We start from the raw sequence: 24,252 nt of genomic DNA on the forward strand, positions 1-24,252 counted from the left end.
ATTTGACCAGTTTTCCCAGTTTAATTCAACATTTTCACACTGGTTCCTCTGTTTTATTGTACAGAGCTTGTGAAAGGTGTTCCATGTCATGGAAGCTCCAGCTCCTTGAACAGCTCTGAAAACCCATACGCAACAATCAAAGACCCTCCCACACTGACAATGAAAAACCCTGAATGTGGCTATGTGGAAATGAAGTCACCTGCCAGACGGGATTCCACCTACACGGAAATCACAACAAGCCGCCATCTGACCAACAACAAGAATGTCTATGAAATTGGTGAGGAGCAATATAATAGTGGAAAAAATATCTGACCATATCAATAAGAGCATTGTCATTAAATGCTGAGTATAGTTTTTGCTATTTTGAATGTTGCTGTGCCGATGACCATTTTGTGCTTGGGAGCCTTTTACTGAGCATTTTCAGTCGCTTGTTCTGTAGCCACAAGGGGGCATAAGTCTTATTGTGCAGGTCCCAAGCCCGGATAAATACAGAGGGTTGTCTCAGGAAGGGCATCCCACGTAAAAGCTTGGCCAAAACAAACATGCGGATCAAACCTCTAAAGATGGAGGACACTGATTTGCTGTGGAAAAGAAGAAGAAGATCAATAATATTCACCCAATCAACCAATGAATGGAATAAAAAATCAATCTCTCTAGAGATTTTATAAAAAAAAAAGTTCTGCTGATCCTTCGCGATTTTGGACTTTGATTATCGGGCCCTTTGGTGCATGCCAGCAGTCACACAGAATCATTTACAGTGAGGGTTGGGCTCCACCATGGCAGGCCTTTGTCGGCGATTCTGTTCATAACCTTTATGGACAGAAGAATCATGAAACACTGGACATGATGTTATTCTGTCCGTTTGTGCCAATGGATAGTCCTCACATCCATTGGAATTTCTAGTGGTAGACAAAGCATTGAGATGAGATGAGATAACTTTTATTTGCCTCACATTGGTTTTGGTGGCCTCAGTATTGCATCGCTGCTCAGATAATATGGTACTTTTGGCTTCATCAAGCAGGGCTCTCCGACTCTCACTTGAATGTTTCACAACTGAGTGTGAAGTGTTTGGGATGACAATCCGTACCTCCAAATCTGAGACAATGGTTCTCAGTCGGAAAAGGGTGAAATGCCCTCTCTAGGTCAGGGAGGAGATCTTGCCCAAAGTGGAATAGTTTAAGTATGTTGGAGTCTTGTTCACAAATGAGGATAGGAGGGAGTGAGAGATTAACAAGCGGATCGGTGAGGCGTCTGCTGTGATGCGGACTTTGTATCATTCTGTTGTGGTGAAGAAGGAGCTGAGCAAAAGGCCAAAGTTCTCAATTTACCTGTCTATCTATGTCCCAACCCCCATCTATGATCACAAGCTATCAGAATCAGAATCATCTTTATTGGTTAATGATGTAGAACACACAAGCAATTTGACTCCAGTCACACACTGCACTGGTATCATCGTAAAAAAGGCACTATACATTTATATTTGGATTACTGTTGAGAGTTAATGACGAGGGGAAAGAAGCTGTTTAAATGTCTGATGTCCAGTAGGATTTTCCGTGACCTTTTCTTGGTTTTTGCAGTGTGCAACTCCTCAAGAGTGGGTAGGGCTGTGCCAATGATTTTTTCCTGCCGTCCTAACTATCCATTGAAGTAATATTTTGTACATTTTTGTAGCAGCCCCAAACCAAACTGTGATGGAAGTATCCAAGATTGATTTGATGACTGCCATGTAGAACTGTCGCTTTTCCTGTGGCAGGCTATGCTTCTTCAGCTGCCTCAGGAAGTACACCCTCTGTTGGACCTTTCTCAGGACGGAGTTGGTGTTGACTTTCACTGTGGTGATGGATGTTTCCTGAAATCTTCAAAATATGTGCTTCGAACTGAGGTCATTGCGGTCTGTTAGTTCACTTGATTGCACTAAATTCTACAGACCATATCTTTAAACAACACATTTAGTCTCCAAATGGGAGAAAAGGGCGGGCTTAAATGGATAAATGGTATTTCCAATCTTTTACTGGTGGAAATACGTATGTAATGAGATGCATGAGTTTTGAGTTACAAAGGTAGTTATGGAACAAATTAAAATGATATCTCAACACTAAAAATAATGAGCCTCTGGTGAATACTATTTCCTTGTGCTCCTGTCATTTATGAGCTCATTTATGACACAGTATAATAAATATTGTCATTATGCATTACATTCACGTCATGCAATCTTATGTGTCTTTCATTCAGAGCCAACTATTCGTGGCGCTGGACTATGTAGTGACTGCAAGCAACCAGGCCAGGACCCATATGATCTACCAAAAAACAGCCATATCCCTTGTCACTATGATGTTCTACCAGCCCGAGAAAGTTCAATATCAGATGACAAGGAGCTGGATAGTGACTGACAATAAAGACTCACCACAGAAATATCTTTCACATCTCCACAACCGGACGCATCAACAGTTTGCTTTTTTTCTGCCATTTTTGTAATGTGTTTTAATGCTTTCTTTTTATAACATTTAGAAACATAGTAAGTGTACATATTTCACAATTTGCATTTTCAACTGAAACATTTTGTTTCCCGAGTGACTTAAGTTGTTTTATATGTGTCATCTATAACACTTCAGATTGTTTTATATAAGCGGGATGTTTCAAGGCAGAACAATAGAGTAATGATTAGCTGAAAGGTTCCAGTGTACTTCCATGTTCAAAAACACACATTGTGGGTAAATTCAGTGATTCCCAACCTGTTTGGCGTAAAGTAAAACATTTTTGTGCAACAATGCCATCCATGTTCATAGTTTTACATGATAAATACCTCAGAAAGAGCGATAAAGACTAAAATGAACTCTTGTTGCGTTTGATTGATCGTCGGTTAGAAGTGCTTTAAAACAAATCTTATACAATAGTTCCTACTACACAGTTGAAATTACATTATTCTCATAATATCTTCTCTCAATATTTTGTATATTAGCAGTGTTTTGGGTTTTGGGTGGATTATCTTGTGAACAAAGTGAGAATGCCAGTGCAGGAGTTCTTCATGAAATAAAAAGGCATGTTTGGATCACGGCAAAAGTGCATGTCCCGTACATGAGGTAAATGCAAGTGACTTACAAAATATAAGAGGAATGGGCAGAGGTCAAGAAACAGAAGTCTGGAAAAAGTATTTATAGCTGTTTTGGATACATACGGTAAGTGAAATTACAAAGCTTCGCTTTGAAATTAAAACATTTAATTGTGTTTGGGTTTTTACTAGCTGTCACGTTTCAGTTATTGGGACCAATTTGACATTGGACAGTCAAACATATTGAGGATGTCTGATTGAAATTTAAATGTCAATCATGTATTTTTTAGTGAGGTGTTAGTGGTCTGTGATTAACAAACGTATCAAAAGCACAGCAGCAAAGTTATTTCGGTACCCTCTTTGTTACACAAAGCAGTTCCACATGAAAGAGGAGAGGATCAAAGCGTCTCTTCACCAGTGGATCAGGGACATCATGGTGGAATGTGCACGTCGACTACAAGCTAAATGTTGAAAGCAAACACGCAGCTGTAGCATCCATTGACGAAGAGATTGTCTCACATCTCCTGTCCCACATAAATCTGCAAACCAAATTCCAATGAAGTTTGGACTTTGTGTTAAAAGAAAATGAATACATTGATTTCCAAATCACCGGTGTTGGTTAGCTGATTGGAAACAATCAGCTGACTGACTTTGCTAAGAGAATGGAAATGGCTATTGTGAATACTTTCTTTCAGAAGAGACAGGAACATAGGGTGACCTATAAGAGTGGAGGCAGAAGTACACAGGTCGACTACATTTTGTGTCAACGGCGCCATCTAAAGGAAATCTTTGACTACAAAGTAGTGGTTGGTGAGAGTGTAGCCAGACAGCATAGGTTGGTGGTGTGTAGGATGACACTGGCAGTGAGGAAGATGAAGAAACCAAAGGCTGAAGTGAGGACAAAATGGTGGAAGTTGTAAAAGGAAGAGTGTTGCATGACATTTCGGAAGGAGGTAAGACAAGCACTGGGTGGGCAAGAGGTCCTTCCAGATGACTGGCAAACTACAGCGACACAGGTCGGAAAGTACTTGGTGTATCGAGTGGAAGAAAGGTAGATAAGGAGACTTGGTGGTGGAATTGGGAGGTGCAGGAGTGTATACAGAGAAAGAGGTTAGCAAAGAAGAAGTGGGACACTGAGAGGACGGACAAGAGTATACAGCAGTACAAGGAGATGCAGCACACGGTTAAAGTAAAGGTGGCAAAAGCCAAACAAGAGGCTTATGATGACTTGTATGCTAGGCTGGACAGCAAGGAAGGTGAGACTGATCTTTACAGGCTGGCGAGACAGAGAGACAAAGATGGTAAGGAGGTGCAGCAGGTTCGGGTGATTAAGGATAGAGATGGCAATGTATTAACAGGTGCCAATTGTGTGATGGCAAGATGGAAAAAGTACTTTGAAGAATTGATGAATGAGGAAAATGAGAAGGAACAAAGAGTAGAAGACGTGACTGTTGTGGACCAAGACGTAGAAAACATTAGCAAGGATGAAGTGAGGAGGGCGCTGAAGAGGATGAAGGGGGGAAAGGCACTCTGGCCTGATGATTTACCAATCGAGGTATGGAAGTGTCTTGGAGAGGTGGCGGTGGTGTTCCTGACTGGGTTATTCAACAAGATCTTAGATGGTGAACATCTAAGATCACGCCAGGTCATAAGCCATTCACTGATGCCTTCGGGGGAGTCAGGGATGTTACTGACTAAGCTGCTTTTCACAGCTAAGCCAACTCCATGGAGTCTTTGCTCATTCTCTGGGAGACCCTTCGAGAAAAAGCTGTAGCCCTCACCAACTTATATGAGTGAGTCCTCACCCAAGAACCGAGAATCCCTGAGTGCCCCAATATCAATGTTGTACCTCCTGTGCTCATGTGCAATGAGGGCAGTTCGTCTTCAAGCTCTCTCCATCCCCTCTCGAGCATCAAGGAGGGTGCGAACATTCCAGGAAGCCAGGTACATAGTCATGGGTTTAATTCTATTGTGTTTTCGACCGCAGAGTGGGATGCCTTGGTGGCTGCGGTGGACCACCCAGGTGTGGGGGAACAAGCAATGTTTAGGTCACCTTGTCTAGGCCCTTCCTCGATAAGGAGTGAGCAGTGCGGACCCTGAATCGGGCTGTTCAGACGCACAGGATGCTGCTGAAGGACAATGTTGCTCCATCCCATCTTCGCAACGACCATCAATACTGTATCGCCCCTCTGTAGGAATCAAGCTAGAAGTTCCCAGTCACATCCATGACCCGCCCCCGTCACTTTATCCAATCGGCAGTGGACTTATATGGTGAAAGCTAAAGCCTGCGCTACTTGTGGATTTAGTGTGAGGGACGGGGCGCGCAATTCCTTCCACCACACAGACTTGGCGACACCCACTGTATTCCAGTGGCATGAGTCGCGGGACTCAAGGACTTGAGGACTCAAGACGACCTTCAGTTGAGTGTGGTTGCAGAGGGCTGCCGATGGTTCGATTTGTTGGACTCCGCCTACGCCTAACCCCGGGTGTGGACTTGGGATCACTCTTTGTCTGGTCTCTATCCTCCGACCTGTTCGGCCTTGATATCCGACCACATTTACCTCGGCACCATCGTAGGTGGAGGTGGGAGCAGAGCGGCACATCCCGCAGCGCTGGCATCATTGTCCGGTGGCTTTGTAAATCGGCGCACGTGTGGGGTGCGAGGGAGACCCACAATTGGCACATGGCCTGCGTGTGTCTGCCTCTTGACATCTGGCCCCATTTATCTCTGCGCCGTCGTAGGTGGAGGTGGAGTCTGGAGCTCGAGGGGTTGGAGCAACGATCTGTGCCAACGCGGGAGAGCTAATTGATCCCTAATCATCTCCTCCTCCAAGCGGCCGAATTTACAGAGGCCCGCTAAACACCGCAAGTCGGCAACGTAGTGGTGTACCGACTCTCCTGTGCGTTGCAGTCGTTGACGGAAGGCAATCCGCCGAACGATCACGCTCTGCGGGGGGTGGAGGGGCCAAATGTCTGTCCTATAAAGCGACGCAATATTCATATGTCTGCGCGCGTCCGAGGGTATGAAAAATGCACTGCCCCTCATTACTAAGATGTGCATGAGCATAGCCGTTAGCCGTGCATCGCTTGCCTCATTTAGTCCGATCGCCGTCAGATATGTCGTGAAAGAGTCATACCAGCGGGACCACAAGACAGGTGGCTCTCCGGGAAGCTCGAAGAACGAGGGGAGGGGACCTGCGTCGCCAATGTTATGACCGGAGGAACGAGAGAAGACTTGCTTTGTCAACGTCTTTATTGTGGCGCCATGTTCGTCTACTTGCGGGCGTGACGTCACCGCTGCTTTTCAACACTGTCACAATGTTATGTAGCAGTGTGACATATGCTACATAGACCAGTCAAGTTTGTTATTGAGAATAACACACATTTATTTACATATTTATGTATTTACGTACATATATTTACTTTATTTATATATATTTTTCCTATTTACCCTTTCCCCCCAAAGGGCTCAGTGTCTTTCTTGCCAATAAAATATAGTTCAATGCATGGATAACAGGATGTTTTTTTGGGCCTACCTGCCTCCCTCCTTCGCTCTCTCTGTCTCTCTCCCTCTCTTTATTTATGTTGTACGTATTTATGTTGTTACCGTAATTTCCGGACTATAAACCGCGACTTTTGTCACAAGCTTTAAACCCTGCGGTTTATGCAACGATGCGGCCAATTTATGCATTTTTTTCTAACGGCCGCCATGAGGCGCTCGAGCGCTACAGGTAAGAGTGAGACATGGCGAATATATGTGCCGAGGAAGATGCAAGTTATTGTAACTGTGGTAACTAAGCGTGTGAATAGTGCATTTCAAGTGGCCGTCAGAGTTCAGTGGGCGTCGAGAAACGGTTTATCAAAAACAAAAAAAGCACAAGTCTTCTAACGTATTTCCTCCGTGTCTCGGTGACTTGTTATGTTTCATTCTCAGTAATGCATGTGTGTTGCTGCCGCGTTACAGGCACTGTTTTGAAAGAGAAGTTAAGGTATGCTATTAAAACTTTGAAAACTTTCTGTTTTTATATAAACAAACTTTCTGTCTTTTTTTTATAAACGTGCGGTTTACGTATGTACAAAATGGTTTGTTCTTTAAAAATGTCCTGGGTGATGCTTATAATCAGGTGCGTTTTTTAGTCCGGAAATTACGATATTGATGCCATTTTTATTTTTTATTATGTATTTATTTATACTGTTCCTGAGATGTGAAAGCTGCGTTGTGTATCTGTGTCTGGGTGTTCTAAAATGTTTCTCAATGTTATTGCGATTTGAAGACTGCGCCGTTGCATTCTGACCACTGATTGGTTCCTTTGGAACTCCAATAGTTGCTGCTTTCCTCCAACCATCGCTGCTGCTTGCAAACTTTTTTTGCAGCAAGTCGGATTTTCACACGATGTTAACTTTTCTGTTTACAACTGTTTTGGGCGCATTGCTACCTCTTCTTTTATATCAGAGAACATATTATCCCTTTTTGTGGGTGGATTTAAAGTATTATTTGAAACTCCGGATGTATAGAAAGTCATTGCAAGCTCGCATGCAGGAAGGAATCGTGACATATTTGGACTGCTTTCTCCTGCAGGCTAATAGAACCCCGAACAAGCCCTTCATTATATTTGAAAACCAGATGCTAACCTACCAAGATGTGGACCGAAGAAGTAATCAGTTCGCCAACGCTTTCAGAGAGGCACCTTTGAAACAAGGAAACGTCGTTGCTCTCTTGATGTGCAATGACCCGGATTTTATTTGTGTGTGGCTGGGACTGAGTAAACTGGGTTGTGAAGTCGCCTTTCTCAACACGAACATCAAAGCCAAGTCTTTGCTTCACTGCATTGAGAGCTGTGGAGCTAAAACCCTTGTTGTGGGCGCAGGTACTACACATTTCGTCTCAATTGGACATCGCTTTTTACCAGCTTCAAGCCTCAATGCAAACTGGATTAACTGTTTTTTAAACAATGTGTAATTTCACATATTAATACTGTATTGAGTTCACATTATCCTTATTTTTCCAATTTATCAACGTTTCATGCTAGCGAAAACAGTTTCATTGTTACCCTGGGTGAACACTGAAAAGTTTATTTTAAATCATATTAATATTGGAGAACCCAAGAACCCTTTTATACTTTGGAAAATTGTGAATTATACATTAAACGGCTTCTATAAATTCATCCATCCATCCATTTTCCAGGCCATTTTATCCTCATCAGGGTCGCAGGGTGGTGCTGGAGCCTATCCCAGCCATCTTCGGGCACCAGGCAGGGGCACCCTGAATTGGTTGCCAGCCAATCGCACGGCACACAGAAACGAACAAACATTTGCACTCAGACTGACACCTAGGGATAATTTGGAGTGCTCAATCAGCCTTCCATTAATGTTTTTGGAATGTGGGAGAAACCAGAGGACCTGGAGAAACCCCACTCAGGCCCGGGGAGAACATGCAAACTCCATACAGGGTCGCAGGAGCGAGTATTGAACCCACAACTGTGAGGCCAATGCTCTAATCACTGGCCCATCGGGAAAATCAAAAAAGCAAATATACACGGAATCCTATTTAACATTGTTGCTCGTTTGTGTTGTGTTTTACCGTAATTATGGCTAAAACCTGCAATGCTTCTATGTTCTGTTATTAATCTTGTCAGTGGAAATATTTATAGTTATGTTCATGTCTATGTTTTTATTAGAGTTGAGAACAATGAAAACAACTACATTTGCTCATTGATTCTTTTTTTGCAGGTTTGGATCATTTGGTCAAAGTAATCCTACCTGACCTGCAGAAAGACAACATATCTATATGGGTAGCACATCACTCACCACTTCATGAGGATTTCATCACTTTACTCGATAAGGTAGAGAACATGTCAACAGAAAACAAATATGGGCCACTCAAAGTTGACATTATGTCCAATTTCCTCTTCATATTTACATCAGGGACCACAGGTATGACATGAATATTTAGCCCTCTAAACTATGTCTCAAATATAAATGTATATATGATGTATAAAAACAAGCACTATCTATTTTAAATAGGTTCATTCTTCTCCTTTCGACTTTTCCCTTCAGGGGTTGCCATAGTGAATCAATGTCGTCCGTCTAACCCCGTTTTCTGCATCCTCTTCTCTCAAACCACCTACCTTCGTGTCCTCTTTGACAACATCCATCTACCTCCTCTTTGGTCTTACTTTCGGTCTCAGCATCCTTCTTCCAATATATTCCATCCCCTCTGGACATGTCCAAACCATCTCAGTCTGGTCTCTCTGACTTTCTTTCCAAAGCCTCTAATATGAGTTGTCCCTCTGATAAACTCATTCCCGATCCTATCCAACCTGGTCACTCCCAAAGAAAACCTCAACTTCTTCAGCTCTGCTACCTCAAGCTCCGTTTCCTTTCTTTTCTTCAACTGCACTGTCTCCAGTCCAAACATCATGGCTGGTCTCACCCCAGTTTTATAAACCTTTCCTTTCATCTTAGCTGAAACTCTTCTATCACACATTACACCTGACATTTTTCTCCAGGCATCCCGCCCGCCTGTACATGCTTCTTCACATCTCTCACACACACTCAGCATTGCTCTGTACAGTTGACCCCAAGTACTTAAAATCATCATCTTCTTCATATATTCTCCCTGTAACCTCGTTCTTGTACTTGGGTCCCTCTCATTCACACGTATATTCCGTCTTGCTGCGACTGACCTTGATTCCTCTCCGTTCCAGGGCAAAACTCCACTCCACCTCTCTCGTTTCTCTTCCACCTGATCCCTGCTGTTTCTGCAGATCACAATGTCATCCGCAAACATCATGGTCCAAGGAGATTCTTGTCTAACATCGTCTGTCAGCCTGTCCATCACCATAGTGAATAAGAAGGGGCTCAGAGATGACCCTTGATGGAGTACCACCTCCACCTCAAATTCCTCCGTCACACTGACAGCTGTCTTACAGTCATGATACATGTCTTGTGCCGCTCTGAGATACTTTTCTGTCACTCCAGACTTCCTCATTCAATACCATATCTCTTCTCTGGGGACTCTGTCATATGCTTTCTCCTGATCTACAGACACAATGCAGTTCCCTGTGACCTTCTCTGTACTTCTCTATCAGCATTCTTAAAGCAAACACTGCATCTGACATACTTTTTTTTGCATGAAGCCATACTGCTGCTCACAAATGTTCACTTCTGCTCTTAGTCTTGCTTCAACTACTCTTTCCCAGAGTTTCATTGTATGGCTCATCAACTTTATTCCTCTGTAGTTACTAAAACTCTGCACATCTCTGTTGTTCTTAAAATTGGCACCAGTCCACTTTGCCTCCATTCGTCAGGCATCTTCTCATCATCTAAGATCTTGTTGAACAACCGAGTCAGAAACACCACTGCTACCTCTCCTGGACACTTCCATACCTCCAATGGTAAATCATCCGACCAGAGTGCCTTTCCACCCTTCCTCCTCTTCAGTGCCCTCCTCACTTCATCCTTGTTAATCTTTGCTACGTCCTGGGCCACACCAGTCACATCTTCTACTCTTTGTTCCTTCTTATTTTCCTCATTCACCAATCCTTCAAAGTGCTCTTTCAATCTTGCCATCACACGGCTGGTAACATTTAATACATAGCCATCTCTATCTTTAATCACCCTAACCTAAACAAAATGGACACTTGTACTGTAAAGATGGGTTGATGCAATATAGCTACATATATCAATATGCCTTTCTTGATACTTGCACTATGTACAGTTTTTTTATGAAACGGTTTTGCACATTTATAGTATACAGTTGACATTTTTATTTTACTATGCTTAGAATCTCTTTTTTTTATCCTTTCACCCCTACCCCACCTCCTTTCAAATTGCTGCTGTGGACTGCCAATTTCCCCATTGTGGGACGAATAAAGGTTTTCTGAACCTGCTGCACATCCATATTATCTTTGTCTCTGTCTCGCCACCCCGTAAAGATCAATCTCTGTTTGGCCTTTGCCACATTTAATTTCACTGTGCGCTGAATCTCCATGTACTTCTGTCTTTCTGTCTACTCTCTTCCATTTTAAATAAATGAATGAATCCATTTTTAATGGATTCATTCATTGATTAAAATGAAACACTCACATCTATAACTACGGCTTTCAAATGTGTTTATGCTGTGATCATATTTTGCCATTTTGTCATGGTACGACCACAATTCTTAATGTTTTTTTTGTATTTCATGATGTAGCTCAAAGCATATTCAGACGTAAATCCCATTAAGAATCTTCAAATCATAATTTAAATAATGAATTGCTATTCACAGACGATTATTCATTTTGACAGGTCTTGAGCTGCTCTGCAGGAACACTGGGTTTCAAAATATGTTTGAGAATGTGAAAGCTCGTAGAAACATACACTAAGACCTGAAATTGTAAATTCAGCTCACGAGAATTCTTCAATGAATTGACTCAAGAAGGTTGAACACTTCCTCCATGCCATATTTTACTCATTTTTTCTTATTTTATCAAAAATAATTTGAAATCATTTTCCTTCTATTCACACTTATTTACTACTTTGTAGGTTTGATTTTATAATGTTACCAGAACTAGAAAGTTCAAGGGGTACAAATGTGAATACTAAATATACATGTCTCTTATCTGCCTGTTTAGTCTGTATGTTAGCATTGTAAAATCTTCAACTGCCATCATCTCACGGAGTGGAACCAGTTCATAAATGTGATACTTCACACAGTGCACTGTTTGGATAGTTAGAAGTCAACCGGTTTATTTTAATTGTTAATGATATCCCTTTCTTGCCAGGTTTCCCAAAGGCAGCACGTGTGAGTCATATTAAAGCCATTATGAGTATGGCATTCTTTCAGATGTGCGGAGCTACATCTGATGACATCATCTATATCACCCTTCCTCTTTACCACATGTCTGCTTCACTGTTAGGTATTGGAGGATGCATACAACTTGGTATGTACGTCTGAGAACAGGAGGCAAATCTAAGGTGTCACACTGCCCTTGCATGTCTGCATGTGTGTGGTTTGCTCTGTATGGTGTGCAACAAAGAATCAATCAATCAACCAACCAACCATAACCAACCAACCAATCAAAACCTTCATTTAGAAAAGAAAACACTAAGACCAAGGTCTGTTTTTTGAGCTGCTCAAAAAATTCCTTCAATTTGTGTCATAATAATACGATGTACAGTACTGTATATTGTATTTTCCTGACTCTAAAGTCACATTTTTTTGTTTTGTTCAGGGTGCGACTTATACTCTGGAGCAATTTGCGTGTAAAATCATTAACACATTGTTATATAATTCCACTTTATTATTACATTAAGCCGAAAGAGAACGATCTAGGCCTATGTTGGTAATTCGATAATGAGTCTGATGTTGGCAATGTAGAAGATGAAGCACCACATTTTCGTACCAAATCCAGCAGACATTTGAACACCTTCCCCCAAGCCCTTAAAGGACAACCGACGTCTCCGGACAAGTTGTGTCCATAATTTGTAAAATGGCTTCAAATGACTTCTACTGGGTGTATTTTAATAAGATTCCACCGCATATAGCTATATTTTACGTTTTAAGACTCGCGCTGAATATTCCGGAAGTCGTGTTTTTGAGTTGGTGACGAGTCCGTACGTGACGTCAGAAAAGGACCTCCTCCTGACCGTAAAAAAGATGCATTGTAGCGTCTTTCCATCACGTCAATGTGTTTTGCTGTACAGTTTTTTTTAAAACCTTGTGTTGCCGCCAGAAGCCGCCAGCAGAGGGAGTCCAAGCTCCATGGAAGGAATTTATCAGCCTGTGGAAACGGGCTGATTCATTCCTCATAGGAGCTGGTCGCCATTTTTCTGCCTCTTTTGTGTGACGTTACGTTGCAGTCCAGATGCCTCAAAATGACACCGAAGGACTTCTTTAATCGATGGCAAACATGTATGCGTTCCTCTTCAGAACTATTTGAATCATATTCATAACTGAATTTGTAACAAGAAAGCATATTCTCCGAATCTGAAGCCATTGTTTGGATTCTCCAGCAATGCAAGACGTCTTGGCGTGACGTCACGAACTGGGGGCAGGACTTTCTGAAAATGCCCAATCGCAGCTCAATTTTTTTGCAGATTTTGGACACTTTAAGTCATTTTTATTGGTGTTTTGCATTTGAATAAAAATATCATACTGCGTGTTTTGGGTATTTTAGATGCTATAAAATGTTTTTCTGATGTCAGTTAAAAAACAAAAAAGTGACGTCGGTTGCCCTTTAACTCTATAAACAGTAACCCTAATAGAACTGCGTAGTGCATCTTTGCAATTTTTGGTTATGATGATACGAGTGCATCGTGTTTTACCGGAGACAAATTCCTTGTGTGTTCTACATAGTTGGCAAGAAAGATGATTCTGATTCTACCTGCACAGATTTGTTTAAAAGTGACAAGGATGAAGATTTAATTGGATTTAGTGGTTTAGAGTGACACTGAAGGTGTGATAACATTGTTAGTTTGTTTATTAGGCTGTAATTATCTGAATAATTCGTCATGTTACATGAACACACCAGGGCACGTTCTCTTGTTAATATGTCATGTAAAATTATCATATCCTACAGCGTGTAGTTGTCTCTTATTTTTATTTTGACATGTCTGTTCTTGTCGTTGAATTTAATCGAATAAATGTCACCCCAAAAAGCAACTTATACACCAGTGGGACATATATTTATTTTTTCCCCTCTTTATTATGCATTTAATGGCTGTGCGATTTTTACCACAGAGCGAATTATAGTCCAGAAAATACAGGAGATGAAATAACAGATTACAATTACGAACAGTAAAATGTATGGATTAGACTGGCACGCACCCAAAATGGAGCGCGAAAACTACTGTATTTACATCAGAATTTATAGTTCTATGCTACTTGTCTAACCTGTTTTTATTCATTTGTTTCAAAGGTGCAACTTGTGTTTTAAAGAAGAAGTTTTCAGCCAGTCATTTTTGGAAGGACTGTGTGAAATACAATGTGACAGTGGTGCAATACATTGGAGAGCTCTGTCGATATCTGGTCAACCATCGCGTGGTAAGATGACATTTTAACAAACTTTTTTCACTCTGATTTGTGCCTTGTTACACAATAGAGCTCCAGGGGAATTAATATTAACACAATATTTACACAGTATTTTATTTTCCACGTAATAAGGCACACCAAAAAGCCTTCATTTTCTTCAAAAGATGACCCTGCACCTTATATAAATTATTATTTAATAATAATAATAATACATTTTATTTGTAAGCACTTTTCAAAAATATCGAGGAGACTGTACCATTACAAAGACAAGAATAATAAAATAAAATTATACATAATAAAAGAGCAAAGATATTTATTTACAGTGAGAATGTGATTTTAAATAGGTGAATTTTCAGAGAGGAATTGAAGGTGAGAATCAGAATCAGAAAACCTTTATTCGTCCCACAATGGGGAAATTTGCAGTCCACAGCAGCAATTTGAAAGAGGATAGGGGGGGGGGGGGATAGAAAATAATATATTCTGAGCATAATAAATAAAAATGTCAACAGTTTCATAAAAAACTGTACTGTACTCAGTACAATTTTTTGTACTGTACACATAGTGCAAGTATCAAAGGCATATTGATATATTGCATCAACCCATATTTACAATTGTCCAGTTGTTTTTTTGTCTTCTTTTTTCACATGTGATCATTGAGAATTGCAAAGCCTGACAGCAGTCGGTAGGAACGAGAATCAATATTACATATGTTGGGTGGAAGTGAGTTCCAGAGTGTGTGGGCAGAGTGGCCGAAAGCTCTGCACACCACCATGCTTAGGCATAGGGTATACAGAGGTCGGGGGAGGATGAGTACTTTGGGGAACGAGAGGGAATGGAAATTTGAACAAGGTCAGACAGATTGGGTGGTGGGGGGTAAGTTTATGGATGGCTTTAAATGTACATACAAGTATTTTGATGTTGATTCTAAGTTTGACAAGGAGCCAGTGGAGCTGTCGGAGGACAGTGGTGATATGGTGAAAGGAAGGGGTTCTTGTGATCTTGGGTGCTGAGGCATTTTGAACTAGTTGAAGTTTAGAGCAGCGTGTACTACCGGAGACAATTTCTTTGTCCAATAAAGACAATACGGGATTATGGAGAAATTTGTGATGGACACCAAGAAGAAGTGAGTTGCAATAATCGAGGCAAGAGATGAGGGGTGAGAGAGGGACGGAGACGATTGATGTTACATGGGTGGAAATATGGTTATGTTATTTATAGGGTAGCGGCAAAATGGTGAGCTATCGATAATGCCACTCAGGGTCTTTACCTGAAGGGAGGGGGACACAGTGGAATTCTTACTTGTGAGGGAGAAACATTTAATTTGTGTAGGGTGGATTTGAGACTGACACGCAGAAGTTGGAGCCAGGACTGTCCCCTGCGACACTCCAGTGCTGCAGAGAAGCTTCTCTGACTCACAGTTCTTTACCCTCATGTACTGTGGTTGATTTGTGAGGTAATCTGTCATCCAAAATGTGAGGTGGATTAAGCGGTCTGGAAAACGGATGGATGGATGAAACACATTGAATGATGCAATATGAAAGCATGGATGTGGATGATATTGTGTACACTTGGTCATCAAATCTGTCTGTCAAGTGGATTGTCTGCAGCAATTCTTGCAGTCCAGCAGATGTCAGTGGTCATCAGCAAAGTATCGACACAGTGAGTCATTGTGTCAATACGCTTCATGAGGCCTCATGGACCCATCACTAGGTGCAGATCAAGTGGTCCACGGATCAAAATGTGGAGCCCGGCTGGGCAGGGACGAAGGCGTTGGAAAAAAGACAATCATGAGCAATTGCCTATGCACAAATATACAAAAACGGCAAGCGTGTGCACTCACAATGGCCCCGATTCTCATCATGCATAATTCATCTGGCACTTGCCTGGAGATCAGAAGAGCAGCAGTATGGCATCATGCCAAACAAAGAGTAAGAATGCTGATAGAGAAGTACAGAGAAGGAATTGCATCGTGTCTTTGTAGATCTGGAGAAAGTGTATGACTAGGTGTCCAGAGGTAGCGCTGCGGTATTGCATGAAGAATTCTGGAGTGACAGAGAAGTATGTCAAAGCGGTGAAAGACATGTATCATGACTGTAAGACAGCTGTGAGGTGTGCTGTCGGTGTGATGGAGGAATTCAAGGTGGAGGTGGGACTCCACCAGGGGTCAGCTCTGAGCCCCTTCTTATTCGCTATGTTGATGGACAGGCTGACAGACGATGTTAGACAAGCGAGAGGGAACAGGTGGCGGAGAAACTAAAGATGTGGAGGTATGCCCTGGAAAGGAGAGGAATGAAGATCAGTGGCAGCAAGACGGAATATATGTGTGTGAATGAGAGGGATCCAAGTACAAGAGTGATGCTACAGGGAGAAGAGATAAATAAGGTGGAGGATTTTAAGTACTTGAGGTCAACTGTTCAGCGCAATGGAGACTGTGGAAAAGAGGTGAAGAAGCGTGTCACTGCCAGGCAGGAGACAGAGGAAGACCTAAGAGGAGGTTGATGGATGTTGTCAAAGAGGACATGAAGGTAGCTGGTGTGAGAGAAGAGGATGCACGAAACCGGGTTAGATAGAGGACATTGATTCGCTGTGGTGACCACTGAAGGGAAAAGCCGAAAGGAAAAGAAGAAGAAGGATTTCTAGAGTTCAAACAATGCACTTTTCGCCATCCCTGAGAATTGTTTTAACAATGACTAATTCAGCAATGGACCAGGCCTATAAAAATTCAAATCAACAAGAAAGGCACATTTTCCTCAATGTTGAAAAGCATATGGACACACATCAGTTGAATTTAAATATATCTCCTTTGTATGCAGGTTCCAGAAGAGAAATGTCACAGTGTTTGGCTTGCAGCAGGCAGCGGGCTTCGATCAGATGTTTGGAAGGCATTTGCCAAACGCTTTTGTACAATCACCGTCAGAGAAGGTTATGGTTTAACTGAGGCGAGCATTGGATTTCTCAACTATACTGATGAAGTTGGACCCATTGGGAGAGCAAGCTATTTCAACAAGGTCAGGTTTTTAGTAATTCATTTTGGTGGTTCTTTTGTTATTTCTTTGTTGTCTTTATCATTTGTCAAGTGCACAGTTGTCAAAGTCAAGGCCCGGGGGACAAATCTGGCCCGCCACAATCAAACTTGTGAAATTTGGAACCATTGTGAAATTCCATGATGCTTGCTAAAGTCTGAACGTAAATTTTAAATTGTCGCATGTAAACCACAACAGTCATTATATTTTACTTCAAATTTTAAAACTAGTTATTAATGTATTTGTTGTGCGCTCTATATGTAATGTGGAGGGCATTAAACATTGTAATGGCTTCCCAAAATTCATAACGGCCTGTGAGACGAAAACATAACTACAATGTGTCCTGCGGCAAAATATGAGTTTGACACCCTTGGTCTAGTACAGGTGTTGGGAACCTATGGCTCGCGAGCCATATATGGCTCTTTTGATGATTACATCTGGCTCGCCGATAAAACTAAATACATATTCTTGCTTTTTCACTGTTCGTTTCCTGTTTGGGCGGCAGTTGGGGAAAGCGGAGTTTTGATTGGATGATATTGACCTAGGTTTGCGGAAAGCGCAGTTTGATTGGATAATACTGGCTGTTGTTGAAACAGGTAAATACCCCTTTTAAATAAGCTCGACGAGTAAAAAGTGACGAGTAATATCGCACACTTCAAACCGAAGGATTTGCCTTTGTGGAGAGAAAAGGTTCAGATTCTAATTTGCAATGTTTGTAATGAAACAATACCATCGATGAAACAGTCGGATGTCAGTGGCACTTTGACAAGCCCCATGCTAACGTTAGTATCAATATACTTCTGCGAGAGACAGTAGAAAGCAAGTGTGGAAGCTAATGAGCCGTGTGCAGGCTAGCTAGCGGTAACTTCTCGTATGGATCCGGCAAGTTGACTTTGATTCCTATCGTTTGGCTGGATCTTTACCAATCATGAGTTAATGTTAATGGTGAGTACTATCACAAAGTTATTTTAAAGAATACATTCTGACATTTTGTTCAAAAGTGGCCGCGCATGTGTGCGTGCTTGCTTGCGTGCGTGTTGTGTGTGTGTGTGTGTGTGCGCGTGTGTGTGTGTGTGTGTGTGTGTGTGTGTGTGTGTGTGTGTGTGTGTGTGTGTGTGTGTGTGTGTGTGTGTGTGTGTGCGTGTGTGTGTGTGTGTGTGTGTGTGTGTGTGTGTGTGTGTGTGCGTGTGGCTCTCACTGAAAAACATTTCTAAATATTTTACTTTTATGGCTCTCTTAGTCAAAAAGGTTCCCGACCGCTGGTCTAGTGTATGTCATAATCATTTTCAAGGAGCAAGCTCAAAAAGCTTCCATTCTTATCACCCCAGAGGTGTTTTGTAGCTTATCTTACTCTTTGCAGAAAATGTTCTATTCAGCACTTTGTAACAATACAGCAAAAAGATTTTTGTTATTGATAATATTAGAATATAAGCTGTTGTATTAGAAATTTATATCGCACAAAAAAATTGGAAATCGTCATTGCATACTTTCACGTGGTTATTTTTTAGCCTTTTCATGCGGCAATAATGATAACCTGTAACCTGATAACATGATAACACTGAAGTAGCCGCTGCCACTGAATGGGTACCCAGGAAAAACTGAGAATATGATTGTTTCGATGGTTGGTGCTAAAACAGTTGTGATTCTTCAGCTTTCAGTACCATTTGAACTCCTGAGATATGACCCACAAACATATGAACCGTTCAGAACACCGTCTGGAAGATGTCTACGTGCATCAATAGGTAATTTCCATAATTTGTATGAACACCATTATGACATTCTCATGTTGGCAGGTGTTTTATTACTCTCACATCATTTTGGATTATTTTATTTGAGCAGGTGATGCCGGTATTCTGGTCTCTCCTGTGACAGTCATGAACCCGTTCTTGGGTTACGCTGGAAATAAGATCCATTCTGAGAACAAATTGATCAAGGATGTGTTTGTGATGGGTGATATCTATTTTAACACTGGAGACCTTCTGATGCAGGACAACAGAAATTTTCTTTACTTTCATGACCGCATTGGGGACACTTTCAGGTACTGGTCAATGTTACTTGTGTCAGAACATATTTTCCACATCAAATGACTTCTTCATCTTTGTATCCGCCAGTTTTCTCTTTTCTCAATTGATCACTTCAGCAACATTGCAAAACATTTTCTATGTTGCATCGCAAATTCACTTCTTTTAAAACAGGCCCATGGGCTACTCAAATGGTGACATCTCTTCCTATCACCTGGTCACTATGGCATATTTTTCATGACATTTAAAATTGTTGATGTGTATACTCTACATTTCTTAACATATTTTTATACTGTTTTACCTCCTGTTACTGCTGTTTAAAAGTATATAAGGCGCAGCAGAGTATAAAGTGCACCCCCAATGAATGGTGCATTTTCCATATATAACAAGTTTTCTAAAATATAAGATGCACCTCAATGAATGAAAAGTTTTCCAAATATAATATAATACAGTGCATAAAATAGTATTCTATAGAGAATGTTGCTTAAAAACAACAGATTGACATCGTATACTATCCTGTCGGCCATTTTGAATGCATTTCCACTTACGACCGTTTTGTCAGAACGAACACGTCGGATGTTACCTGTACTTTCAAATGACTTTTTTCAAAAAGTAATTCAGTTAGTAACGCAGCCTTATAGTCATACCATTAAGCTCATACTGCATTTTGTTGTAACTATATTCACAGTGTATTTACTCAACACAAAGCACCACAGAAAAAACATTACCTACCGTAATTTCCGCACTATAAGCCGTGACTTTTGTCACAAGCTTTCAACCCTGCGGGTTATGCAACAGTGCGGCCAATTTAGGCATTTTATTCTAACCGCCACTCGAGCATTAAAGGTAAGAGTGAGACATGGCGAATATACTGTATGTGCTGAGGATGATGCAAGAAAGACCAGCGGCGAGAAATCATTTACAAAAACTGGCTGTATGCGAAGAGCAACTTTTGCACAAGTCTGACAGTGCATCCTGACAGCGTGGAACAGTAAGAAAAAATCAACCATCACCAACGGGTTTTGAAAAGCCGCTCTGCTGCGTGACGGAGAGGACAGCACAAGCTTGGGAGTGCCTTTACGTGAGGATAAAAGTCACACTTAGTGCGACAACGAAAGAGAAAATGAGAGCATGTGTGGCGAGGAATATCGGACGCTATTTCAATTGACTTCCATGATTTCAGTGCACAAGAAGAACATGAGGACTGCTCTCAGCAACTTGCTACCATTTTGTAACCAACCCTGTTGGTGAGAGTAACGTGTTACTACCATGTCTCAATGACTTACCGGCATGTTAGGGCTTTGTTACTACCGTAATTCCTGTTGTGTTGCTGCCGTGTAACAGGCACGGTTTTGAAAGAAAAGTTAAGGTATATTATTAAAACTTTGAAAACATTTTCCGTGTACCGTCTTTCGTTATAAACAAACAGCTTATAGACCGGTGCGGTTTATTTAGGTACAAAATGTTTTTTCCTTTAAAAATGTACTGCGTGAGGCTTATAATCAAGTGCGCTCTTTAGTCCGTAAATTACGGTATATGAAAACATATAACTAGCTATAATGTAAAATCACAAGCTGCTTTTTAGAGCTGGATTCGTGTGTGGTCTGTTTTTAACTTCGATGACTAGCTTTTGGAGTTAATATTAGTGATACCATTGCAGTAGCATTTTGACATGCATCAAAACTCCACCATAGAAAGATCTAATGGAGGATGTAATGAAAGAAGAAAAAGATCTCAAGATATGTCTGATACAGGTGGAAAGGAGAAAATGTGTCCACTATGGAGGTTTCTGAGGTTTTATGTTTCCTGAAATTTATTCAAGAGGCCAATGTTTATGGAGTCACAGTCCCAGGTATGTAACATGGATTTGTTCATTGCTGCACTTGCACATGATATTGTACAGATTAGGAGCATCACAGCAAGATCTTGTGAAAAATAATGTTCTGTTATGTTTTTTGGGGGAAAGATTTCAACTATCCATCACCCAAGTCTTCATCATCTACATTACTTCTCGTCAAATACAATCCACATAGAGTAAAAACGGAATCAACGCCCAAAGCGTTTGGTCAAATCATGTCAGGTTGTCACACGATCCAAAACTTTCAATTTTAACTTTTCAATTAATTAAGTCTGTAATTTATGGATCTCATTCTGTTACGGTATCGCAGAGCCAATAACATAAAAGGGAGACTAATGGTTCTAATGAAATAATTAGTGAATTGAAGGTAGTCAATGCAACGAACCACACGGCCAAAAGTCTGGTCTTGGCAAGTAGATGAGTGAGAGTGAGTCTTGAGCAGCAAATTTTGTAGGCTGCCCAGGGCCTAGGTGTGTCTCATCTGCAATTAGCAGGATCCTTGTTGGGGGGAGGGGGCAGGAATTAACAACTACCAATACGTCGAAAGGGCTATTTGAAAAAGGAAACCACCCACAGAAACAATAAAGGCAGAAATTAAAAAAATAAGACAAATGTGATTAATGCTCTTAAACATGAATGTGCTATTGCGGTTGTAATTAATTAATAACAATTAATGCAACAGTTTGACCCCTCTGCAGTAAACCAGAAAATCTTTTATTTAGTCAATTGTATTATTCTTTTAATCCAATTTGGGGGCGGGGTGCTAATTTAAAATCCCCCAAATGTTATAGGTTATTGTTAACCCATGTGTACCATTGTACCAAATGAACCTTACTGACATTATTTCGGGAATCCTTTGTGTTTGGTTTACTTTTACTGATTAGACCATTGGTGATAAATGCTGGCTTTTTCGTTTTGCAGGATATGAAGGTAGAGTTGGCATGGCTGCTATTGTTTTAAAAGAGGGGTGCACATTGCCTGGACCAAAACTCTATGACCACTTGGTTGAAACCCTACCTTCATTTGCCTGGCCATGGTTTCTCAGAATACAGGTATGTCACCTTCACAACCACAATTTGTATTTTTACTCGTGCTGTCATTTTAACCCATTATTATCAGCATTAATTTTAACGGGATTAAAAAATTTTAATCGTGAAATTAATGTGAGACTACATCACACCGGATATTTTCCAAAAAACATAACGTTTATACTTCTACAGACAAATCAATGCTAAGACATCACAAAAGGAGAAACGTGCAGAAAGTACAATGTAGGAGATTGGACTGTCTCCTATAGACGTGTATGTATAGGCGGCCCGGTAGTCGAGGGGTTAGCAAGCCGTCTTCACATTGCAGAGGTCGCCGGTTCGCGTCCCGCTCCGGCCTCCCTGTGTGGAGTTTGTATGTTCTCCCTGAGCCCACGTGGGTTTTCTCAGGGTCCTCCGGTTTCCTCCCACATTCCAAAAACATGCATGGCAGGCAGATTGAACACGACAAATCGTCACTACATATGAGTGTGAGAGTGACTGTTGTTTGTCTTTGTGTGTGAATAATAATAATAACAATACATTTACATATGGCCAGACAGACGAAAAATCATGTCTGGGGTAAGATGAAGAAGGAGGCTTGGAAGATGAAACCGAAGAATATCGATGAACTCTGGAAGTCCTGCAAGACTGCTTTCTTTGCCATTTCAGATGACTTCATCAATAAGTTAATTGAGTCATTGCAGTCCTCCAAGGTCACCATACACGATATTAATTCTTTTTCTAAGGCATCATGACTTTATGTTCTGAAATTATTGTAGCATATTTGTGTATTCAAAATGAAATATATGTATAATGTCTACATTATTTTTAGATGCGACAAGACTTTTGTCCAAGCAAAATCTGACCTTTCTGTCCTGATTAAATAATAAAACTCAATGAATGATACAAAACTTTATTTTGGTATAATAAGCATAATCTAGAGGGCTTTGCCTTTCATATAAGCCATTTCTGATTCCAATAGATCAACTACAAGTCAAGTTATTATTCGTTGTTCCTACAACTTGGAGAAGCGACAAGACTTTTGTCAGGGACTGTGTATATATATCTTTCTCTCTCTCTCACTCTCTCTCTTTGTGTATATATATATATATATATATATATATATATATATATATATATATATATATATATATATATATATATATATATATATATATATATATATATATATATATAGAAAGAGAGAGAGAGAGAGAGAGAGAGAGAGAGAGAGAGAGATATGAATTGACGTTTTTTACACATTCTTAATCAGCTTTTTTTTTTCCAGACCTCTATGGACGTGACAGAGACTTTTAAGCACCAGAAGGGGAAGCTGGTAAAGGAAGGATTTAACCCAGAGATCACAAAGGATGACCTATATTTCTTAGATATCACTCAGAAGGACTATCTTCGCCTCAACATGTCTCGATATGAGGGTATTATACATGGAAAAATCAAAATATAGTAACTGGGACAATTATCGGATGAGAAATAAGAATCACATTTGAGTAATAGTACTTACTCATTGAAAAATAGGTATTTAGCAATGACATCAGTGTGTTCTTAAACAACTTGTAATATGTGGTATGGGTTTTGAAGATTGCGATGGATTTTCCACAAAATTAGATTTTTATGAAATAAATAATGTGATTAAATGTCTCCTGGATTTGGTGCGCATGGATCGGTAGCGCCTGCCTCGATGGGAGTAGCTGGAAAAGGTGGTGGGAAGGGTGCGGAGGGTCCAGTCGGATTTTCTAAGCCCTTGTCTTCTTGCAGTGTGCAAGCACTCGAGATTGGGTAGGGTGGTGCCAATGATTTCTTTCCGCCGTCCTACCTGTCCGTTGAAAATCTTATTTTGTCAATACAGTACTATATTCTTAAAATTCGTTATACACCTGTACTGTAAGATGCAGTTTTGGGGCAGTATAGAACTTTGTTGCTTGTGTTGCAACATGCATGTTGTTAAGATACATGGATGTTCATACAGGACATATACTGTACCATATTTGTCTGACCTCATTAAAAATGTATGTTAATAACTACATGGTTTTGTTCTGTTGATGCTTGATATAGACTGAAAAACAAATTCAGTTTTTTATATGTACCATATTTTGTGCTGACCTGGCCCGCCTTTTGAATTTTAGAAATGAATGTGGCCCCTGAGCCAAAAAGTTCGCCCACCCCTGACCTAGAGGTTGCCATCAGGTGCACCTGCACCAGCCAGCATCCTGGGCCGAACATCTACTATGGATTGAATAT

General features: G+C 40.8%; 2 protein-coding genes and 1 pseudogene across 5 annotated transcripts in view; all 3 read left to right on the plus strand.

Annotated features, from left to right (window-relative positions):
- megf10 (multiple EGF-like-domains 10) overlaps positions 1-3,223 on the plus strand; it is a 47,455-nt gene extending 44,232 nt beyond the window's left edge. The window contains exons 23-25 of one of the 3 annotated variants that reach the window (XR_016118294.1): positions 65-277; positions 1,754-1,882; positions 2,233-2,372. Coding sequence is in view for 2 of the 3 variants with exons in the window: in XM_089020611.1 (XP_088876737.1) it covers positions 65-277; positions 2,233-2,390 (371 nt within the window). In the remaining variant the exon portion in view is untranslated. Of the gene's footprint in view, positions 1-64; positions 278-1,753; positions 1,883-2,232 lie in introns of all 3 variants that reach the window. The other 2 variants (XM_089020611.1, XM_089020610.1) reach the window with 2 other exon arrangements.
- A 677-nt stretch (positions 3,224-3,900) lies between these two features.
- On the plus strand, positions 3,901-5,696 carry LOC148884327 (uncharacterized; annotated as a pseudogene).
- A 1,690-nt stretch (positions 5,697-7,386) lies between these two features.
- On the plus strand, positions 7,387-24,037 carry LOC148884328 (long-chain fatty acid transport protein 6). Of its 2 annotated transcripts, none has more exons than XR_016118275.1 (10): positions 7,387-7,917; positions 8,780-8,983; positions 11,815-11,973; positions 13,951-14,075; positions 16,877-17,071; positions 18,738-18,828; positions 18,926-19,124; positions 20,862-20,959; positions 21,887-22,706; positions 23,282-23,416. XR_016118275.1 is itself a non-coding variant. In XM_089020517.1 (10 exons), the coding sequence occupies exons 1-10, from the start codon at positions 7,443-7,445 to the stop codon at positions 23,456-23,458; spliced, it is 1,854 nt and encodes a 617-aa protein (XP_088876643.1). In that variant the 5' UTR covers positions 7,387-7,442; the 3' UTR covers positions 23,459-24,037. The 2 variants fall into 2 exon arrangements, 1 of the variants encoding a protein (XP_088876643.1); XM_089020517.1 differs by having other exon boundaries at positions 21,887-22,017; positions 23,282-24,037.
- The last annotated feature ends 215 nt before the right edge of the window (positions 24,038-24,252 follow it).

Source organism: Hippocampus bargibanti, linkage group LG18 (assembly GCF_051943395.1).
Source record: "Hippocampus bargibanti isolate YZ-2025 linkage group LG18, ASM5194339v1, whole genome shotgun sequence".
Taxonomy (NCBI): Eukaryota; Metazoa; Chordata; class Actinopteri; order Syngnathiformes; family Syngnathidae; genus Hippocampus; species Hippocampus bargibanti.